We start from the raw sequence: 19,762 nt of genomic DNA, 5'->3' as shown, positions 1-19,762 counted from the left end.
GTTTGTCCACAGAAAGTTTTTCCGGGTCATGTGGCCAGCATGACTAAGCTGTTTCTGGCAAAACCAGAGCAGCGCACAGAAATGCCATTTACTTTCCCACTGGAGTGGTACCTATTTATCTACTTGCACTTTGATGTGCTTTTGAACTGCTAGGTTGGCAGGAGCTGGGACCAAGCAACAGGAGCTCACCCCATCACGGGGATTCAAACTGCCAACCTTCTGATTGGCAAGCCCTACGCTCAGTAGTTTAGACCACAGCACCACCTACGTCCTCCTACCAAGGGACAAATCTTGCCTTGTGAGATAGTCAGCATGGTGGCTCATCCCTGAGAGCTTCTCCAGACTTCCACCTTTCCCATGTTTAGAAAACATGGGTCTGAGCACTTTTTAAGCTTTCTCCTGAAAAACACACTCTTTACCACTGAATTGGGCAGTACATTAGACAAGAGGAGTTCAAATGGTGCTACACTTACACCTTCTCTCACTAATTAAAGCAAGGATTTTTTTCCTTTTTGTTAATCAATATTTTAGAGCATTCAGTGGGATGGGACTGCCCACAACAACACAATAGGGTATGTCAATGTAGTCCTCTTGAGGCATTTAGCCTGAACACACAATGGCAACAAGTATGTGCGCTGCCCATGTTCCCAACATCTCTGTGTGTCCGCCTAGTCCTCTCCACTCGCTTATGACTTTTAGCATGAGGGACTCAAGGGAACTTGCAAGTATGCTCAGCATGCTGAGTTTTCTAGGTGTGGTCATCTGAATGCACTCAGAAGCCCACTTCAGACCCTCACACTCAACATGGGCTTGGAACAGGGACATCAGGGGAAGGATGTCATGAATCCCCTATGTCCCCAGGAGGCACACCTAAAGGATGATGTTGATCCTCACATCAAAATTGGGAGGCTGGGGAAATGGTAGGAGTCTACAATCTCTCTCTGCCAAATCCACTTTGCATGTCTCTTAGGTCTTTGCTTTCTTAATTAAAGCCATGCAACAGGGCAGAGTGTAGAAAGGGAAGGCTTATCTCTTCCCTCCCAAATTCAACTGGAACTAAAATAATCCTCTCCTGCACAACTAGAACACATAGGGGGGGGGGGGACTTGTCATTGGAACTAATGGGAATATTTCTTCCTAGAAATGGGGCAGGGCAGATTTTCTTTCTGAACAAAGAAATAGCCCCCCCCCCTTCTGACACATTGCATTTTTTTGTAAGGATGCCCTCATACACCTGCAATGAATAAAAGTAGGAAGGGAGAGAGAGAGAGCTACATGCTGCACATTAAAGTTTATGTTTAGTCTGGCCATTAGTGAGTTCATAGATGACATGGTATTTGAACTGGGCACTTCCTGTTTCAGGGTGCAGTTAGATATAAACAGATTTCCTGTTCCATTGATTAGCCTTATAATCACTCTAATACCCTAGTTCTCAACAGAGAGCACATCGCAACGACAACAGCTCAATGCTACGCTAGCTGTCAAAAAAAGAGTGCATCACAGCAACACAGGAGTGCTGTTCTCCACTGACAAGCCGTTTGAGAAGTGCTGTCCAGCGGATCTTTGCTAAGCGGCCTCTAGGCTGTTTTCTCTGAGAGACAAATATGTTTTAGTGCTGTGCCAAGTATGTCACTTTCCAGACAATCCTTCATATCCCCAAATGATTCATGTAGTCTGACAACAGAAGAATAGTTCAGGCAAGAGGTGTTGCCTATGGATGGACACATAGAATATGCTTGGAGAGAGAACAGTGACTGGTTGTGACCAGTTAGGCTAGCTGAAGGGTTTGTGCATGAAAAAAAGCAATAAAAGTTGGGGCTACCTGTGGACTGATGGGACATAAGAATATAATAAGAGTGTAGCTGGATCAAACCAAGGGCTTGTTCACTGTTTCCTACAACTAAGATGTGAGGGCAACAGCACACACTTTTCTTGTGTTTTCCAGCAACTGGTATTTGGAGTGATGCTGCCACTCATCCATTTGGCCACATGACTAGTAGCCAGTCATAGTCTGGCTACTATGAAACCTCGTTGATGGGCTACCATTATAAAAAGATGATGACGACTAGAATCCCATTTGGTCTATCAGTGACAGCCAAGTTTTGTATTTTGCTGTCATTTTGTAACCAAAACCACTGCTTTGATTGTAATAGTTTAAGGGAGCCCCTTCCTGTGTTGACTTTGAAACCGTGGTGGTTGAGATACTCAGTGGCCACTTCTATGTCTCTCCTGGCCAAACTCCTGCAGTGGCACTGTGGTGGAGCACGAATTTCAATAATTATAACTGTATTGTGCTACTTCAACATAAATGTAAAGCACCTTCTATGAACAATGCCCTAACTGTATCTGATAAATTTTCAAAGTCTACACCAAAGTCATTTCGAAACAAAAGGACTAAAGGATGAAGAATAAAATATTGATACTACCTGTGAGGGTTCGTCTTCTACTCCGCGTTGATTCACAGTCTGAAGCACATGTGGAAAATTTAGACCAAGGGGTGAATGTGCAGTCATCTTTGCAAGGAATCAGGCAGTCCTGAACAAGGGATGGCATAGGTTCTGCCCACTTCAAGCACTCACTGACATCTACGGAATGGTTGCTTTCCAAGACACATGTAACAACTGGACAACATAAATGCACAAAAGAAAACAATGAGTGTGGCAGAGGCATAGGAAAAGTTAAGAAGCAAGTATCTATAGTGTGTTCCTTCCAACCAAGATTTCAAAAGCACTGAACTAATGAAGTCAATAACATTTTTAAAATCTGTATACAGGTTATTTAAAAAGATGCTTGTTGTTTTTCAGAATTAAAAGTACATAGGTCCCTGGAACAAAGAATGCATAGTTTAATGTAGTGATGAAATGATTACCTAATACACATTCTGATGTACTCTATCCCATGAACCCAGCGACAGAACTTTTGGGGGACACTGGTGTTTCAGTGCAATTATAGAGCACTGCTTCCCATAACAGATTGTCTTTTCTGAACTGCACAAACACAGCAGAAAGATCTTGGCATTTAAATTATTTGCAACAAGGAAGGAGTCTCAAAGTCTCCATGTGCTCAAAGGACACAGAAACACGAGCATGGCCTATTGGCACTATAAACTCCATATATATATATTACAACATTTATTTATGTGCATAGAATGCTGTGGATCTGCCTGCAGCAACTAAACTTGCAAGCTACATTACACAACAGTTTTCCTCAGTTGCCCTATTAATAATAGCTTCTTGTCCGCCAGTTTGTTAGCCAGTTCTATGGCAAAGTAGTACGGAAGGTATATTAAGAATGATTTCCCCCTTATTTCCATGGGCTGTTATTGCTGACAATTTACAGTGCACTCTCACAGAGGTTGCAGTGATATTTGACCCAGTTCACTTTGACCCAAAAATTGTACAGAATTGGGGATTTGGAAGGGACTGCTGGAATTCAAAACGATTTCCAGGTATAAGTTTGCTTCATATGATCTTGGAACCAGCCAAAGTGTGTCGTTTTGGTTACTCAAATTTCAACCTGAGTGAATTGATTTTAGGCAATGAAAATTGTTTTTTTTAAAAAAAAAATGTACGCTGATATGTTTTGATTAAATTAATACTTTTTAAAAATGAGACTAGATCTTAAAATGGCAAGATTCTTCCAGAGATCGCTGTCCCATATTAATGGCTGGTTCTTTTCTCACACATTACAATTCAGCTCTAGTTAAGCTCTAAGATTTCATGTTAGGCTGATATTTTGTCCTATAAAGCTGTGGAATGATGCAATAATTGGACTGAGATTCTATTACATCTTCAACAATCTGGCTGCATCATTACAAAGATTACTGATTAATACACACTTTAATGGCTATCTGTATTGTTTTCATTGCCTCTAAAGTGCATTGGAATTGCAAAATGAGAAGAAAATGGAATAAAGTTAAACGCATGTTTATATATATACACACACACAATATTTTATTAAATAAATAAATAAAAGCTGGAATAGATGTATTTGGATGAAAGCTATATCAGTGAAGAAAAATAACAACTTGAAAACATTAGGGATTCCCCCCCCCCCCATGTCAAGACAATACTTTAATCAGTCTGCACAGACCCAGCAGAACCTTAAATCAATATTTTAATAATGACTCCTAAAATTCTAATAGTTAAATTGTGATTGCTTTGTCTCTTAAATTCTCTCTTAACTGGCAGCGCATCCAGCAGTCGACATAAAGGTTACCCTTGTCAGTGAAGAGGGATATCCTCTCTAGAAGATCAAATGTTATAAATGAAGGTACTCATTATCTCTGGGAGTACTAGACCCATATATGCATGCCTTTTCTCTTTTACAAAATTATGTACTACACATCTGTGTGTTCTGAAAAGAGGACAGCAACCCCACCTATTTCTTGTATGTAGAAAGAAGCCACCACATCAGCTCCTGTAGTAAACTAACACTTCCCCATATATAATACTGATTGTAAGAAGGAATGCCACGTCTAAGAAATCTAGGTAGTTGTATCTCTGGGTTGTATTCAACAATGTCAGTACATTAGTGGAACAATTTCCACTCTCACAATGGGACTGCAGTGCTCTTTCCTTACCCCATGTACCACTAGTAACCCCCCCCCCCAAAAAAAATGGATGCACAGAGGGAGGAGAGGGAAAGGAAATTCCACTGTGTGGGCAGAAGTCATTCTGCTCATGAAATGGCTTTGTTGGATCCAGCCCTCTGTATTTATATCTTTCATGCTTCTCTCTGAAATCCAGTTTTAGTTTACATTAGTAGAATACAAAAGCTTTCCTTTAGTTCTATATAAATTTTCACAGTCCTGCAACCTGACCATAGATGTCAGCTGTTATTACACTCAGAAGAAATTAAAAGAAAAGTAGTGACTGGACTTGCAAACACTTGCTGTCTTAAAGTCACATTTGAAAAAAATACACCTAAGCAGTAGGAAACACATTACGAACCTCATAATGGAATGATTATACCAAATTAATGACAAAGATAGATAAGCATGTAAACAGACTTTCATTAATCTTTCACCCCTTAGCAGCTATCCTCTCAAACAGAACATATTAATCTTAGAACATTTTGCCCCACTAGACACTGCAGAAAAGTAGGAAAGTGCTACTCTTTTGAATTCCTGGGTGTGCTTTGAATAGTACAGAATGTTGGATCATTGCAAGGGACTAGGAATTTCAGTGAGCAAGTTAGTGTTTGTGGCCCAGGGTTTTATTTGCATAGCTGTCTCTTTCTCAACATGCGTATCAGACTTGGAATATAGCATCTGTAAGCTCTAAAGTTTAATTACAATTCATTCTCATCAAATGTAGATTTCAGAGATTTTGTTATAAAACTTTTTATGGTAGAATCGAATGGATTTTATGTATTTGGTATTCTGAAATGCTGAGCAAATCTTTAAACAAGCTTTATTGTAACTTCTAGCTATTGAAATAGTAGGCATTTTTCACACTTTGCATTCATTGCTCCCACAAATTGAACTGAATAAAAATATCCCATGGATTTTCGTAGTGTTGAGTACATTGCATTCATTGGCCTACATTCTGAATATAATTGAATATCTGAATAGTGCTGAAGAAAGCAACCCTCAAGTTTGAGCAAATCTATGTATGCATGCTTTGCTAGAAAAGAATAAGCCAACTATAAGCTTTGGATGTCCACTCCCCCTTCGAAAAACATTTGCAATTTTCAGAAGGCAGAAGGTCATTCCTACAGCTCCCATAGAAATGAATGATTTGGCCTTCACTGAAAACATTTACCAATATCTGTTCAAGGTGCAAGAAGGACACTGAGGCAACTTTGCCTTCAAATTGATGACACAGAAATTTCTATGATTTTGCTGTTTTATTTGCACTGGTTTTCCAAGTCCGAGCTACAAAGAGGAAAGTATTGGAGAATTTCCCTTTTTAAGACAGAGCTAACCAAGTCTTGACTGATTTATAGTGCTATAGGTATGGAGAATACACTAGTATTAAAATGTGCAGTAAATCTGCATTAAACCCTTTCATTAGCAGAGTTGCAGTAGCTGGCTCTTATTGATATTATAACAATCTCATAGAATGAAAGGACATTAAAAATGAGCATGCAGAGAGAAATATGTAGAATGTCATTGGCACAGAGTATTTTTCAAAATATTCTGGAGTTCTGAATGCATCGCTATCTGAATACCTAACCAGTTGCAGAGATCAGTTTGAAGAGAATGATTCCTGCAATTCAAAGGGCCTTGTGCTGGAAGAATTTCATATTTCCTTCTAAAGTCACACACAAGGTTAGTAGGAGTGCCAGCTTTAGAAAAACCAAGCAAAAAAACAGAATGCGGCCAGATGAAAAGAAACAAACTGGCTTACAGTCACAACCTTCAGCAGCTATAGCTAACAGAAAAATGTTTGACAAATGTGGGGAACGGAAAATTCAGCACAGTATATCTAAGAGGGCTTTACAATCTCCAGAAGACTTCTGATAATTTATCAAAGGAACACTAACACTCACAGACAGACAGATAGATGGAAAAAAGGGGAAAGGGGAAAATAAGTATACTCCATCAGGCAGCCTTTTTACAGTACTGACTCTGCATTTAAAAAGGCTAGTGAGAGAAAAGGGGACTGACTGATCGATTGACTGGTAAAGTGAGATGGTAAGAAGTAAATTAAAACATGACGAGTTTGGATAGAAACCAGTAAGTGTTTCTTACTATTTGACATCATTACTAGAACTAGGGGGCATTCAATAAAAACAACAGGGAGCAACTTTGAAATGTATGAAAGGAAGAGATTTTTTTCCATACATCTTACAATTTGGCGCAAGGTGTCCTAATGGCAAGTAATTGAGTAAAAAAGATACGAGAGAAAACCTATGGGCATGCCAAGGTGGCTGTCACCGATGGAAGCAAAAGCACTGAAAAAGCTCAATATGGAGGCCAAATGGCCGAAATATTGGGAAATCTTGGAACAAGAGGGAGATAGACTGAAATTGCAGAGTTTTGAGAAACTAAAAAACAAAGTGCGAGATTGGCTTCATCATTATCAGATAATGGAGGCATATAATGCGGACAAGAAAATTGGCTTCCAGGTGGAAAAATCAAAATTAGAAACAGAACTGCTAGAACCCAAAACTAAGATTTTGTCAAAGATGTATAACTTGCTGTTGAAATGGAATACTCAGGATGAAACGGTGAAATCTGCTATGATTAAATGGGCACAAGATGTTGGACATAATATAATGATGGCTGCCTGGGAACAGTTATGGACCACAGGTATGAAGTTTACGGCATGTAATGCCTTAAGAGAGAATATTATGAAAATGGTATACAGGTGGTACATGACTCCAGTCAAGCTTGCAAAAATCTATCATTTGCCCGATAATGTAAAGAAACTTAAGGTACATTCTTTCACCTTTGGTGGAGGTGCCCAAGGATTAAGGCTTTCTGGGAGATGATCTATAATGAATTGAAAAAAGTATTTAAATATACCTTCTTGAAGAAACCAGAGGCCTTTCTCCTGGGCATAGTCAGCCAATTGGTGCCAAAGAAGGATAGAACTTTTTTTATGTATGCCACAACAGCAGCAAGAATACTCATTGCAAAGTATTGGAAGACACAAGATCTACCCACTCTGGAAGAATGGCAGATGAAGGTGATTGACTATATGGAATAGGCGGAAATGACTGGCAGAATCCGGGACCAGGGAGAAGAGTCGGTGGAAGAAGATTGGAAGAAATTTAAAGACAATTTACAGAAATATTGTAAAATTAATGAATGTTAGAATGATGTTGGATAGAAATTAAGTGGTTTTTAGCTGCAATACTATAAGGGAATATGAAAAATGGATTACTAACAGGTAAACATTTAATGTTACAATATTTTAAGATTAATGATTAGGATAGACAAAGAGGGGGAGGATTTGCTGAACCAACAAACTGAACTGGAATACAAAAAAGGGAGGCGTGAGGAGGTCCGGGAAATAAGCTAATGAAAAATAAGTAATGGAAAGATTGAGTTGTTTTTAATCATTTTTATTTTTTGTGTTTTTCTTTTTTCTATTTTTATTTTGAAATATTTTGAAAATCTTAATAAATACCTTATATAAAAAAAAAAGAAAACCGATGGGCATGAAGATATTCAATGGCTATTAACTAAAGCTCACAACCCTTTTGCTGGAGTTGTCTTAAAATGCTGGTATAGTGGGGCCACTGAAAGCTTTCGCAGTATTAACATGCCTCCAGTTTAAAAAATACATGCCACTGTTACTGCTGGTGCTTGTATTAGTAGAGGGAAATGTCACCTCCAGGGTTATCTGCAGTATGGTACAATTGCAATTTGATGCTGGAGAATGTTACAACAGCTGTTTGTTCCCAATGCAAAGTTTAATGAACTGCAGGAAGAAATTAGCACCACCTTTTAACATCTGGTTCTTACAATCACTTTACCACTACAGAAACATGAGAAGCCATCAACTCTGAGGCAGATGTAATTCCCTGCTCCCTGCCTGGTCACTTGAAGAGACAGTGCACTGTAGCAGTGGCAGGTCTCAAGGTCTCAAATTTCAGCAGCACCCTATGCAATGCCAACATTCCAAAAATCAATGCCCCTTTCCCTGCCTTTCAATCTATATAATAGTTGTGGCACCCTCTGGGTTCCACGCCCAGTGCAACTGAACCAGTTGTGTTGCCCTAAATATGTCTCTGATTGTAATGGTTAGACCATTTCATGAGGACTGTGGAGACTCAGGTTCAAATCCTTACTCAGTGCCAAAATTCCCTAGGTGACCTTGGAACAGGCCCTATCCCTCAGTCTAGCTTACCTCACAGGATTGTGAAAATAAAACTGGGAGTAGGATAAAACCATGTACGCCACTTTGAACATGTTGATGGAACATATATTAAAAACATAACAAAATGTTTTGTTGGATCAGATCAGATACAGAAATAGCTTGCAAGTTAAATATGTTATTTCCTTTAATCAAAGTTTGCTTTTTTTAGATTATGGAATACTCCTAACTGGGAACTGGATTATTCTGATTTGAAGCTGTCACTGGTGAGTAATAATAATAATAATAATAATAATAATAATTTTTATTTGTATCCCACCCTCCCCTGCTGGAGCTGGGCTCAGAGCGGCTAACATCATATAAAAACACAATATACATGAAAACAAACAAACAATTGATTAAAATGCATCCCAAAATTAATTCAAATAAATTAAAATTAAAATTAGGCTGGACAAATGGCCATCCTCAAATTAAAATTGAAAGCAGTTACCGGTAATGCTCACCAGGACCAACTATTTCCACTGATATTATAAGGACCTGTGAGTGGGCTACATATTATTTCAGGGCAAGTAAAAACCAATGAGCTTTAGTTTTCTCTAGGGACCAACATTTCTCTCAAGCCCCCTGCCACAAATGGTTTAAAGGCAGAGTGAAGACAGCAAACACTTCCTTGCCTGATTTGCACTTCACTGGCAGGCCTGAGAGACAGTCACTCAAAATGACTTCAGCTGCATTACTGGAGTATACTTACACAGCCATAATGGATACCTTTGAAAGTGATGGACAGTTAGCAGCAGATAATTGAGGCCTTGTGTTCCAAAAGGTTATTGATTCAAAAAGGCTTCTACTCCTTGATATTATCCACCACTGCTTTAATGCCTAAAGCTTTAAGTAAGCCCCTAAGAAAAAAATTAAGTTAAAAAAAAGAAAAGGCTTTTTGTTCTAATAATAAAAAGTAATAATTTTTTAATGGTATTGAGGGAACAAATAAGCCATGGTATTTTTGTTCAGTTGTTTCATGTTCACAACAATTCCTATAAAATTAGTATCACATGGATATCACAATTTCTAGAAAATCAATACCACAAGGATACTTCATTATATTCAAAGATGTGAGAGAATCATACCTTGCATTGATATGGCTACAGCAACACTCTCCCATGCTGTATATTTCAATACCACTGATAGGCCAGGCAATTTTCAAGTATCCATCATATTGTGCATGCTAACACACAACAAGCTTTCCCATGACAGCATGTCAAGTGAGTTGACTATACTGCTCTTCCCTACTCAACCATTTCATGCTACGTGACAACTTTGAGTGATATCACAGTGCTGTGTTTCATAATAGTGGCTTCAAATCTAGTGCGCTACTACAAGCCATGTTGGCTCACACCAGCAGCGCAAAGGCTGGATTCCTTATTGTCTGGTGCAGAGTTTGTCACACCAGGTTATATGAATGTAATGACATAATCCAAATGACTTCATTGTAAAGAAATATTGGACTTCAAGCTGTTTGATGTCAGGCTTTAAGAGTGTCGCCTAAGCAACCCGAGGCAACAATTCCTGTTTTGTCTGATTCCCAAAACAAAGCCCCCAAAAGACAATTCATTCTCCTTTCTTCTGCCCACGGTAAACTGTTTATCAAGGGAGAACAAAGAAACTTTATAGAATAGGGCAATTTCTTAGGCAGAATATGGGGCAAGTTGTGAGGAAGAGTCCTTGGTCTTGCTGCCATACACTGCACTTCTGTATCATTCCAGCAACTATCCCAGGTAACAGATGAACTGTTCCACTCCACAGATGCCAACGATTCCAGAAGGGTGTGTCATGGCTCACCAGCAGGTCCCAGTAGTCTTGGGTCAGCCAGGAATAGTTATGAGAGGCAACATGGCTTGAGGTACCAGATTTCAAGGCTGAAGCTCTGGTTCCTGAATCTTTCATTATTTTTCAGTCCTGACTTTTGGCCTGTTTCTTGCTTTGATCTCCTGGCTTGTCCTTTGCTGCTGACTTGCTCCTTGGCAGTGGTGTAGTGGAGAGGGAACACAAGGAAGCACAACTCCAGGACTTTCTTCTTCTTCTTAGCAGGAGCAATGACATCATGCTATGACAGCCTCTCCTTGTTTTGGAAAGGGAACAAGGTGATAATAAGGCTGGTCTGTCGCAGGCAGTAATCCCATCTTGGGATATAAATAAAATTTTATTATTATTATTATTATTATTATTATTATTATATGTGACAGGCACAGATTCAAGTGATGAAAGGTCAATAGACTGCTAATCACAGTTCAGGATCCAGTAAGCAAAAGTCAGGTCAAATGGCGGTCAGGTTCCAACAGGTCAAAGTGACATAATTCAGAGGATAGGGCCAGATAAGAAACACCAGGCAAAACAGATGTAAAGGCAAGTGAGTAAAACAGCTAGCACTCTGGATAGCTCCAAGTGATGCATGGGCTCAAGTTAGACAAGCAAGGCTTGAATGTTACTCTAGCAACCAGAAAGTCCTTATGGAGCCTTAAGCAGGATTCTATCTTGCCCCAACCTTAATGAGTGGAGACTTTTCTCTTAAGAGGCCCAGCTTATTTTAAGAGCCATTGACTCCAGTAACATGGTGAGCGGAGAGGTTCTATTATAACCTCTGAGCTGGAGTCATCAGAGTTTGAAGAAAGTAATCCAATGCTTCAGAGCAGAGAGAAACTGGTTCCTCGGGTAATGGAGCTTCAGAGAAGGTGGGGACATCAATGACTGGTTCTGAGGTCCATACCTTCTCCCAGTGCAGTATATATCCTCTGCATCCACAGCCTCTTTCCTTGAAGACGGGAAGTTAGAACCCTGGGGAAATTAGACAAACCACTGCACTGCAGGAAAAATGTACACTAGATTCTACCTGACCAGCATCATTTTGGAACCGACTCTTATTCTGGATTTATGTGCAAATGAAAGAGTGGGCCCAGCTATTAAGCAGGGTGAGGCCACTGCCATGGCAGCAGAAGCTCCTGATACAGCACACCTCTGCGCACCCTGCCTGTCCTCTGCCAGTGATAGAGAAGCACCACAGCCATTGGCACCAATTTTGAGCAAGATCACATCCCACATCTATTTGGGGCAAGATCTCATCCCAAATCGGCACGATCCTGCCTGAAATTGGTGCCAATAGTGGCACCACTTCTCTGCCAGTGGAAGATGTGACAGGCTGCAGGCAGGAGTGGCGGCAGCAGATGTGGTGGTGGTGGTGGTGGTAGTGGCAGTGGTAGCAGGGCAGCACTTGCCATGCCACCTCAAGCAGCAAAATGGGTTGTGCCACCCATGAAAAATGTTATACAGTTGCTTGAGTTGGTTGAAGACAATTTAAAACTAGTTAAATACTGATAGCTACAGTATTTAAAGACATGCTTTGTGTACGAATGAATGGATACATGTGTTTAATCCTATGTTAGTCTGATCTCAGATTACCTTCTGACATACACATCTCAAACTGGTAAACAGCTAAATCTACTCCAAGGAGTAGTAATAAAAATATATTTTATCTTCCATTACATTAAAAAATCAAATACCATTCTCAGCCATTACAGAACGTTGGCCAGTGTCTGTTAAATGAAAACAAATACTGTGTTGTAAATGGAAGGTCACTCTTAAATGGAAAGGTGGGGAAAGAAAGTAAGTGAGGGAAGGAAGGTGATGGTTAAAAGCTTCTGATGTAGAACCTTGAAAATATAATGTATACAGAGATTTGAATACTATTAACAAAAAAATCTAGTTGTGATGTGTGGAAGTTTTCTTTCTTTTCTTTTTTTAAGGGAATAAAACAAGGCTGCATGTGCAAATCTCCATGTTTTAACACATCTTCTTAAGTATTCTTTACCATGGAGCAATGAAATCCTTTACAGAACTGCTATCTTGAGAGGAAAATAAATCTCCATCACATACAGGCTGGCAAGGGGAAGATGCTGAAAGATCCATTTCCTATATTGTGTTCTAAAACTTTGATCTCCGCCACAAATAAGGAGAGGCATTCTGCTTATTTGTCATGTAAGAATGATCAAGTCCTATAATGCCAGCAGAGGAGTATTGAAAGTGTTATGTCCTAAGGAGAGATGAGCCTGCAATTAGATTTACTGATCCTATGGTAATGTTTGTTGCTGAGGTCATTATCAGTCAAAACACTTTCTTTTCTGTAGTTGTTAGCAGATATGCCACTGTGGCTTCCTTCTTCCATTTCTGTTGCTTTAAAATGAAAAGGAAAGAAGAATGGGGAAATGAATATTACGGAGACTCCATCTGCAGTATGTCACTTGCTCTTTTATACTTAGGTTTTCTTCCTTTATATTAGCAAAAAGAAGAAGAAAGAAAATGAGGGGAAAAGGAGACATCTTAATTATATCTGCAACTCAGGTAGTGTTGGTACTATATTATTAAAACTTAGCAGATATGCGGGTTCTTACTCTGATCGTGTTAAGTTTAATGGAATGAAGACAATGCACATCTCATTACAAAGAACAGCTTAATTCATTCTTTTAAAGTACAGTAACTGCTGAAACAAAGATCACTTCATATATGTAGGTTCCAGAAGCAGCACTGGAAGTACCCCAATGATCACCCAACACAACACAATCATCTCTTCCTACAGCAAAATGCTACCATCAGGAGTATGTTCACTTTACAGCATATCCAGCCTACTTTTCTTTTAACAACTCCCAGGGAAGATTATTGTGCTATTTGTAGACAGCTGGTAACAACATTTTTATATTTATTTCCCTTGGTTGGAACACAACTAGCTCTGCATTTCTAGGGAAGATCTGCACTTGTGCTTTTCAAACAGGAGCTGTCCATGTCTTGTGGTGTGTTGCCTTTGAAACAGAAGGAAGCAAAAGCAGGTTCTGAAATGAGATGCAATATTTGTTTATCTGGTGTCCAAAGGAAAAACAAATATCAAAAATCTTCTGTGATCCCTTTGGTGCACCTAAAGTAGATCTTTGGATCCCTGTATATTTAGGAAAATTATGATGATGTTACTTGCTAATCCATTGTTTATCCTGACTTCTAAGGCCATATCTGCAGCATCCATTTAAAGCACAACACCTCCCCTCAAAAGATCCTGCTTTCAGTGTATGGTGTTCCATACATTATTTCCAGGTAGGAATGTCCAGGACTATAGTCTTCTGTCAACATATCTGACACTTGTTTTTTGTTTCTTTAGACTAAACTCAGGGAGGTCTTCTGGTTTTCCTTGTAACTTCAGTCGTTGTGTCCTCATTTAAGACACAATATTAAGATGTTTTAATATGGAGCATAGCCCTTGATACATTTGACAAACACCAGCTTTGCTTAGTTGTCTACTCAGGCACTGGATGGCAAAAATTTGATCTGTATGTATAATCTAAGAAAGATATGCAGATTGCATAGCTAATGTGAGCTGACAGGCCTTTCTCTCTCTTTTCCTTTAGTTAATCTGCATTAAAATCTAAAACTAAAAAATGAAACATGGCCAAGTCACCATGGTGCAACCACCTCCTTCTCCTCCTCATGGTGAGGCCAAATGGTCCCCAAGGCACTTGGTGACATAGTGAGCATTGCATTGCTCGGCTCTACTTTACCTTTATTTTTTGTGTTACTTGCACTTGACCTTTTACTTTCCTTCTCTTTGCAGCCAAAACAATTGCTTGTTCACATTCTCCAGAATGTGGCCAATCACTTCCTTTGGGGTTCTTTTTTTTTTTTAAGCATTGGGTTTTTATTTTGAAATTGAGCTTGAAACAAGCAAAACAAAGCACATGATACAACAAGATCACTAATCAAGGGATATGGACAACCTACTGATTACAGTCCTTAGTTTGTGGAATAAATGCAGCATTACAGCCTAAGGAGAAGATTACTCACTAATGGGGGATTTTGGCTGTGTAAATTACATAGCCAAAGCACAGTTGGAAACCTGTGGGTGTGTATCCTGGACTACTGACCATGTATTGGATAATATGTATAAGCAATTGCTATGGCTGTAAACACAGAATTAGTAAAGGGTCAGAAAAGATCGCTTACCCTCTTTTGGTGGGCAATTGTTGTAGCCCTGTATGGCTCCTGGGGACAGGAAAGGGGGAGATCAGGCCCCTCTCCTTCATGGTTGCCAGTAGTCCTTGCACCCGGCTAGCCGTGAGGGACAATGTGATAGCCTGCCATGATTTCAAATTTGAACTGGCCAATAGAGGCCTTCAAAGGGGGTGGGGCCTTGGTGGCAGACCAGCATGAGCACGTCTTCACTCTGGTCTGCCACTGTGGTATAAAGGTCGGCTGCATTGATGAGCCAGCAGCACAGTTGGTGACATTTCTACCCACCTGCCCAGCCTAAATACAGGCCAGCGAGCACTGTGTTTAAAAGACCTTGCTGTCAATGTAATAGGCTGTTGTATTCAGGGATGGGAAGGAAACAAATTGGATCTGTTTGGGCTTTTGCCTTCGTCATAGCAATTGTCACACCTTCTGGTGTATAAGGCATTGCATTGAATTCTTAAGCTTTCTTCCCAGGAAGGGGGTGAACTGCTGCATCACCTCCCCTCCCAGGTGTGGTATCTCAGGTTACCCCTTTAAAGAGGTCTAGGTGGGAATTCCTGTCCTCCTGTCCTAAAGGAAAAGAGGTGAGCAGACAGGTCATAAGACTTCTGATTGTGGTCCATGGAGCCAGCTTAGTTGACCTATGTCATCAGGGGCTCCTTAACCTGGGCACAACCCCTTTAAACTTCAGTCATCAGGTGGGAGGCTGATTCAGGATGCATACCTAGTGCAGAGGCCAAAGCCTACCTACATCTGTAATCAATAAAGTTGTGGCCAGTTTTAATTCCAGAACATTGTTTCATCAGTTCTTTCACCTGTTCACCACCTTGCCCCTTCCTATCCCTGGGTACACTGCACATGGGTCCACAACCAACGATGTCCCCACCAACACCACAATAAAGCAAGGAAGTGTATCACCAACCACCTCATCAACTGCTTCATGGACCATTCTTACAGCTGGATGCACCAATAGCTCTTTGCCAGTCTACACTAGATAGGTTGGTATTGCAACTTTATTCAAAGTCAGAAAAAATCCATAAACCGGATCTCAAAAACAGGAGCACAACTAAAAAAATAAATCAGGGTAGTGTAGTGGTTTGACCTTGATAGGATTGCAATTCTTTAGAAAACAGCTAGTGTAGAATTAATCTTGGCCTGAAGAGGGGCAGCTGGTAGCAGATGGCACCCTGAAGCAGAAATGCTTATCTAGCCTCCTGGCAAGTACATTGCTGCTGCTTACTGGAGGGGTGAGGTGGTGGTGAGGTCAGCATGGGATAAATGCACCACTGGAGGCAATCTGGTGCTCCTGATGGTGTGTTTGCACCACCCCAACCTCCCTTGATAAGCAACAGCAGTTCATCATCCAACAGGTCAGATAAGCATCTTTAGCCCACCACCCCACCCACTACTGGGAGCAACTCCTATGACCAGCATATTTTTGTCTAACTTATGAAATGCCAATGATACAACGTATTGGTTCTGCCATCATGACCAGTCATTCCTATTGTAGAAGGGTCATTCCTACGGTAGAACCATCAAAAGGATACATGCATCTGTGAAGCATTATAAAATATGCAAGAGCAAATATCTGGACAGTCCTCACTGAAAATCAAGTAAATATGTATAAAAAGTATAATTATCTGTTTCATTCTTAAATGGGCTACTTAGGAAATAAAATGTAATAAGAAAACAATTCAAAGCTTCGAGCAGCCATTAGAATTCCTCAAGCATATTCCTCGCTTAAGAGAGCACCGAAGTTTGAAATGTTTAGTGTCAGAGATACAGTAAATAGCAGCTGTTTCCCCAGAAGCATGCACAAAAACAGGCTAAAACAAAATACAAATATGCAACATTTGGCAAGTTTTATAAATTCTCACTATTTCCCCGATAAAAATATAAATATGTGTTATGGTATTCATTTTTTTTTGCTTTCATATTTACATGGGAGTAAGAATCAAAGTAAAAAGCTAATCAGTGTTGTTAATTTGCAGGTGTGATTTTAGGACTCTTTATGAATGGTAGTTGACTTCTTCTGGAACACATTCTTTACTGTGGCTTCTGTAACTGGTGGGGGCTAAGGATCCTAAAACTCACCCTTTCAGAGTTTCACAGTCACCTCCAAGTTGTTCTCATCCTCCCCATCCCAACCTCAGCATCCTATTTATTTGAACTAACATGCACTTCCCTTTTGCTGTATCAGCTGGTTCTTCTCTTCTGGTATACTAAAAAGGAGAAGAAAATTTTGAAGCAATGTCTGTGATTCAATGAGCCACAGACTAAATTCAGAAAACAGCAACACAGTATCCCCTTAAGTGCTCACTGCAGAAGTAGAGAACCCACCCACCCACCCCAAGATGTTTTTGGATTGCAACTCCCATCAGCTCCAGCCAGGATGGCCAAAGGTCAGGGATAATGGGAGTTGTAGTCTAGCAACATCTGGTGAATGACAATTCCTCATTCCTCTTTGAGTGACACTTCAAGAAGGAGGTGAGGGTAGCTTTGTAGTTTCTGAAGACACATTAAGCCCATCATTACCACATCTGCAGTCAGGATATAGCTGCTATATTCCAGTCCCTGAAATCCAGGTGGCCTAATTTGCACATTTTGCATGTTTTGCTAATTATGCAAATCAAGTGGTAGGGTGGGGAAGCCTTAAGCAACCCAACCCCACTGTTTTCCTACTCCTCTTCGCAGTGTTGCTTTGCAGCAAGCAAACAGCCTTTTCCCTTCTACAAACATGGGCATGTAATGCGTAGCTGAACCCTCTAAAGCTAAATACATAGTCAGCTAATGGCATAGAACAGCAGCCAGAATCAGGTCAAAACCATGAAAAGTAGCCATGGTTCAGCAACATGGACGGGAATTACTGGAATGATGTGCTCTTTCACTGCATATTCAAAGGCTGAGATGACTGCCCGCCATTTACAGAGAGATGAATCTTAACTGGAAAGAAGGTGGCACATATAATGTGAGAAAGGTAGAAGCCTAGACTTTTGTGTAGCACCATTTTAGTTTCACATTACTAGCTATTTGTTTCCAATGCTAAAAGCAAAGAGAAAGAGTGTGATTCAGAAAAGTAAGGGGAGAATTTCCACAGGGTAAGGAAGATTAAGAGAGCATTCCTAGTCCTCTATCTCCCATCCCTCTCTTATTCCATTTACTTTTGTCTACTTGTTTTGCTTATTCATTATTGGTGGCAGTGCTAGTGGCATAATCAGGTTGAGAATGGGTTGTGTACTGCATGGCTCTAGTGGCAAACTGTTCCAGAAATTAAAAATCTTAATTAGATTTCACAGAGGTAAAAATGAATCCTCAAAAAGGTGGATACCACTACAAAGTTGTTTGCCATTACAGAACTTCACTCTGACACATGTTTATGCTTCTCAGGGAAACATGAATGATCTGTGGTTTTTACATTTATGTGAAGTCTGTATGATCAGAGGCAAGGTGCAGCTCACCAATCACACAGAGAAAAAGAAAGCTAGAGTAAAGTGGGCAAGGATCTGGTAGAGAAGATCAGAAAGATAACCAAAGAGAAATTTCACTGAGCACTTTCTTAGAAACCTAACATTTTAAATGCAAGGTGATCAATTAATGAAGGTCAAGGGCTCTTCTCTTTGTTCTGGATTTTTCAGACAAGCATAACAGCAGCTAAGTGTATGTAGTAGGCCAATGGACAGGGAGGGGGAGAAAACAGGCAAGAAAACTACTGTGTCATCAAAACACTACACTACAGAAGAATTGCCTCTTTATGGGGCTCAATAAAAGATAATGCATTCTGCAGGTAAAATGTTTTCTAAGGAACTCTCGGCAAATTTATGAACCATGCTTGCTAGATGATTATTGAGGGCAAGTTAAGATTGGGTAGATAATTAAGGTTGAAAACGTGTCTCTGGATCATAAAAACCCACAGAAAATGCCATGAGAAAAGTTTACGCAAACACTTGAGGGCACTGTGGGGTTTGGAATATACAAGGTCATGAGGCTGTGGAAGGGATTAACAAATAAAAATCTGGCCACAAGGAACAATTACTGAACAAGTTGAGAGAAAGGTGATGTTTCATCTCATTATTGTTTAGGATTACTTATCTTCAGGTGGTTTGCCATTTTTCTTACACAGCGTAAGTAGCCGTTATCCCTTTATGATGCCAGAAGCCAATAAAAACACTAGCTACTTCAAAAATGTATTTGTAAATGTATAGCACATCTGAACATAAGTACAGGAGATAAGAGGTTGTGGGTCTATGGGGGTGGAAGCAGGTGGCCAATGCACTGAAGGGGCAAAAACTCTTCTGCAAGCAAGGAATATAGCTGATGAAACTGCAAGAGTTAATTATATTACCTTGTTGTATATTGGAATGGTCGATCCACAATGAACTAGAGTTCCTACTAGGTAGCCACTTGAGCTATAAATATAACCTTAACTCATCACTTCTAATAAATGGGGATATTGCCATTAAGTTTCAGATGTGACTTGTAGCCTTAGGCCACAATCCAATGGACAGTGAAGTCACAGAAGTTCAATAGGCATGTTGAAGCTGCTGTTGGACTGTGGCCATAGTGCTTAAAGCATTTTATGCCACTCTAGAAAGGGATCATCAATAAAAAAAAATGTTTTAAATAGTTTCAGCACGCTATAAAAACTAGATTGCTCCCATCAATCAATCCAGAGACATTCTGTAAGTAGAAACAGAAAACCTTTTTAACATGATAAATGCCAACAACATTAGACTATTGGCAAATTATACCTTAAAGCAAAGATTAGCAGAACACACAGGCTTTGCCTACTGGCAACATTTTAGAAAGCAATTATAAAACTTATGAATTAAAGATTTCTGTCCTTAATGTACTGAAACTTATCTAGCCATATCAAATATTTCATTAGTTGCAATGGATTTATTCATGGAAAACATCTTGCAAGTGTTAGGTATGATATCTATAAACAG

The 19,762-nt window shown here is 39.8% G+C and overlaps 1 protein-coding gene across 11 annotated transcripts in view; it reads right to left on the bottom strand.

Annotated features, from left to right (window-relative positions):
• Positions 1–19,762, bottom strand: part of THSD7B (thrombospondin type 1 domain containing 7B) — a 646,019-nt gene that overhangs the window by 107,078 nt on the left and 519,179 nt on the right. For all 11 annotated transcript variants that reach the window (XM_081005543.1, XM_081005546.1, XM_081005545.1 and 8 more), the window contains one exon: positions 2,427–2,621. In XM_081005543.1, coding sequence (XP_080861669.1) covers positions 2,427–2,621 — 195 coding nt within the window. The remainder of the gene's footprint in view (positions 1–2,426; positions 2,622–19,762) is intronic.

This window comes from Podarcis pityusensis, assembly GCF_964106645.2.
Source record: "Podarcis pityusensis genome assembly, chromosome: 1".
NCBI lineage: Eukaryota > Metazoa > Chordata > Lepidosauria > Squamata > Lacertidae > Podarcis > Podarcis pityusensis.
This window is presented reverse-complemented; position numbering and strand designations above follow the sequence as displayed.